Source organism: Temnothorax curvispinosus, unplaced genomic scaffold, assembly GCF_003070985.1.
Source record: "Temnothorax curvispinosus isolate PA1 unplaced genomic scaffold, ASM307098v1 QBEX01013773.1, whole genome shotgun sequence".
NCBI lineage: Eukaryota > Metazoa > Arthropoda > Insecta > Hymenoptera > Formicidae > Temnothorax > Temnothorax curvispinosus.
The window spans coordinates 2,635-6,221 of record NW_020223553.1 but is presented as its reverse complement, the minus strand read 5'-3'; the positions used below and the strand labels follow the sequence as shown (position 1 = coordinate 6,221).

Here is a 3,587-nt window from a genome sequence, read left to right as displayed (position 1 = left end):
ATATGTCTCTGAATTAGAAATGAAGATAAATAAACTGTTAGAAAATAAATAAAATTAAGTTTTCTTTCTACAAATGTATATTAAGGAATAATTATGAATTTGATTCTGTTTTAATGTAATCGCATTTTATTGAACCTCAATTAATGACAATACCGAAAATGTATAATTACAATAAACATTAAAAAACCAAAATTAAGTTTAAATTTAAAAAATAACTTAAAAAACAACTTATTCGTTAAAAAAAAGAGTACCTAAAAAAAGATTCTGACACTATAATATATACACAGGATAATCTATAGAACGATTGGAAATTTTAAGAAAATATAGTACAGATACAATTAAATAAAACATTTAGGGATAACACAAGTTTGTAAAGATATATTATATTTTCTTATTTTCTTTTGTTCTAGAGCAACCTGTAAACTTAAGAAAATTATAACTAAACTACATTAAATATAATTAATAATAAATTTCATTCGTACATTAAAATTAAAAAATGAATTATTTTTTATCCATATTAATATATAATTATTTGTATATAAATTCTTATACATATAAAAGTTAATAATTATAATAGATTTAGAATATAGATCTCTTAGGTGGTGGCAAACTCACTAGTGACAAATTAGGTGGTGACAAAGATAATTGATCAGTGCTGATGACTTCAAATTTACTTTTCTCAATCAATTCCATTATCTTATTTAAATCTTCTTGCGATAGACTTTTAAATGCTATAGTGTCCCTAATTTTTTTCATGTATAATTTAATAAAAGTTGCCGAATGTGTTTCTAAATATTTTGCATTAGATGACAACGCAAGCTGCATAAGTTCTACGGCATTTTCAATCGTAAGACTGCGTAACAAATAATGTTGACACGTTAATTTTAAAGTTGGTACATCATATTTATCAGCTGCTGTTAATAATTTTTTAAGCATCCCATAATTACTCTGATCAATGGAATCAGTTGTAATATATAATAAAACCTGTTTAAAAGATTCTATCTCATTATCCGTTACTAATTCATTTGTCATATCTTTTTCTTTTTCCTTATGTGTATGGCACATATACTTAAAATAACTACTGTTGGTGTCGCACAACAATTTTTTTGATACAACATACTGTTCTTCACCTATTATAAATTTGATTGATTTCTCATTAAATAACTGGAAATCAAAAATTGAGTTTTCAGAAAGTTTTATCTCTTTAAATACCGTTGGGGGTGGTTCGAATTGTAAATTCATGTGAATAGTGTTACTTATCAGTTGATGAAAATGTTCAATCTTGCAATGTATTATAAACGCCTCTGTAGAAATGTACGAATCATCCGAGACATCAATTAACAATGTCATATCCGATATATGACACGAAATCGATCTTGACGCTAAGACTGTTTCAGGCGGATGCATTATAGTAGTAGTACATAAACCGCTAAATGCTGTATTAGTACGTATTGAAATTCGTATTGCACATAGCAAATCTTGACGTGAAATATTCATTTGAATCTTGTATCGGTTGTTTTCTCCAAATGGTGGAGAATTTAATGTATCTACGATTGCAGCGAGACGCCCAAATTGATCAATTTCCCATGTATAGTCAGACGTAGTCACTTCAAATCGTGTTTGAGAATGGCTCTTGGTATACGAAGGTAAAAATGGTAAAGATACTGTCTGCTCCTTTTTCGGGACAATCTCATTGTCAGTATAATTCGCATGTTTCATTCCTTCAGACCACATCTGGAAATAATTAACTTACTTATAAATAATGAAAATGAGATCAACATCAAAATATCCTGAAAGTCGCTTTTTATAATAAAATAGATTAAATTTCAAACAAATATTCTAACATGTAATAATAACGCTTATACACCATGTATAGATGTATAGATAAGAGTCACTTGAAGTTGAATTTAACTCAAAATACGTAGACATTTTTTGGGACAACTTTAATATATCTTTTTTTAAATAAAACTTAGGTAGAGGAAGCACATGTCATTTTGACATTAATTGACGTCAAAAGACGTCAAAATGACAGACTTTTGACGTGAATTGACGTCAAAATGACATATGCTTCCTATCTGGGAAATAACATTTTATGTTAGACAACCACAAAAAAGAATTGAATAAGTAAATAGCCATTTTACATCAAATTTCAAGAATGATTATACTAAACTGCTTTCTTGCTTAAGTCTTACACGATCTATAATTCCCGTTAATTTAAGAATAAACTTTTATTTATCATTTTACACCTCATGCATTTTGATATACATATACGTATAAGTTCAATTCTTAAAATGCTTTTTATATCTATTACGTATAAACAGGATTCTATCCTTGAATTCTGATAAAAGTAATAGATGCATGTGAAGTTATAGACTCTTTGCATTAATCATTTTTAATTGTATTCAAATTACACATAGTAGAAATGTGATTTGATACGTGTATGAATTTGTGCAGTTTCTTTGCTATGTATAATGCGTGGAATTGTTGCTTATTTAGGAAATGTCATAATTAATTCGTTACACATCAATGTTTTATGTGTTTCCTAACGTTTTAATAAAACACGTAGTCAACGAAGTTGAGAAAAAAAACTGTTAAAAACTTACTCGATTTTCCTTGAGCACTTGCTTATTAAATGCCATATTTGCTTATGCGTATTTGCTTTTCCGCTGAATCTTGATCAGTCACACTTAAGATCTTGCGTTTTTCTAATGATATGCTAATATTCCAACACCGTCCAGATAATAGCATTTATTAGACTAATATGCGTGTATGTAGTACAGACGTGGCAACTGATTTCCTTTATTTCCTTTTGTCAAATCAAGTTTCCAAACTACTGCGAATATAACGTCGAGATAATCCGAGAGATAATGCGAATGAACAAACAAACATGGCCACTGCCTCGTGTAGAACCTCGACTCATCCATAAAATAAGTAAGCCTGTTCGTTTTAACTGAACTTCTTGCACAGGTCATCTCTTCTCCTTTTCTCCTTTTCTCTCCAATGTGAAAAGAAAAGGAGGAAAGATGAATAGTGCAAGAAGTTCAGCTAAAACGAACAGGCCTAGTGGTGGGGGACACGCATCCTAAAGCCTTTGTGTCCACGTGTTTCCACGTTGCTAATAGAAATTGCTCCGAAATCTCAAACGGAGAAAGAATTGACCAATCACATTTCTAGCATCGTGGACACAAGAGGCCTCTGTTCGTGTTATCTAAACTTCTTGCATCGTTCATTTATTCTCTTTTTTTCCAACGTGAAAAGAAAAAGAGGAAAGATGAACCGCAGTGCGAGAAGTTCAGCTAGAACGAACAGGCCTAAGGCTTAAGAAAAAGAGCCACGTATGTACGTGACACACACACGTGACACGTGACACATGTGACACAAATTTTTTACGGCTACTCTCAATCTCAATACAGTAATTTAGTGTTTGTCATAAAATTTTTTTTTATTTATTATGGCTTACAAAAGAACCACCATCCTTTGATCCCTTAAATTTTGTTAAATTTTTAATATGTTCCAGAGTACACTCCATTCATTAACTAATACAAGATATATAGTAACTCTGTCCAATGCGCAATAGTTTATGAAAT

At 30.2% G+C, this 3,587-nt stretch overlaps 1 protein-coding gene across 1 annotated transcript; it reads right to left on the bottom strand.

Moving 5' to 3' along the window:
- Positions 1-531: 531 nt before the first annotated feature.
- On the bottom strand, positions 532-2,889 carry LOC112463954 (BTB and MATH domain-containing protein 43-like). Its single transcript, XM_025030689.1, has 2 exons — positions 2,604-2,889; positions 532-1,734 (listed from the first exon to the last, which is right to left on the bottom strand). The coding sequence occupies exons 1-2, from the start codon at positions 2,637-2,639 to the stop codon at positions 580-582; spliced, it is 1,191 nt and encodes a 396-aa protein (XP_024886457.1). The 5' UTR covers positions 2,640-2,889; the 3' UTR covers positions 532-579.
- Positions 2,890-3,587: the final 698 nt, after the last annotated feature.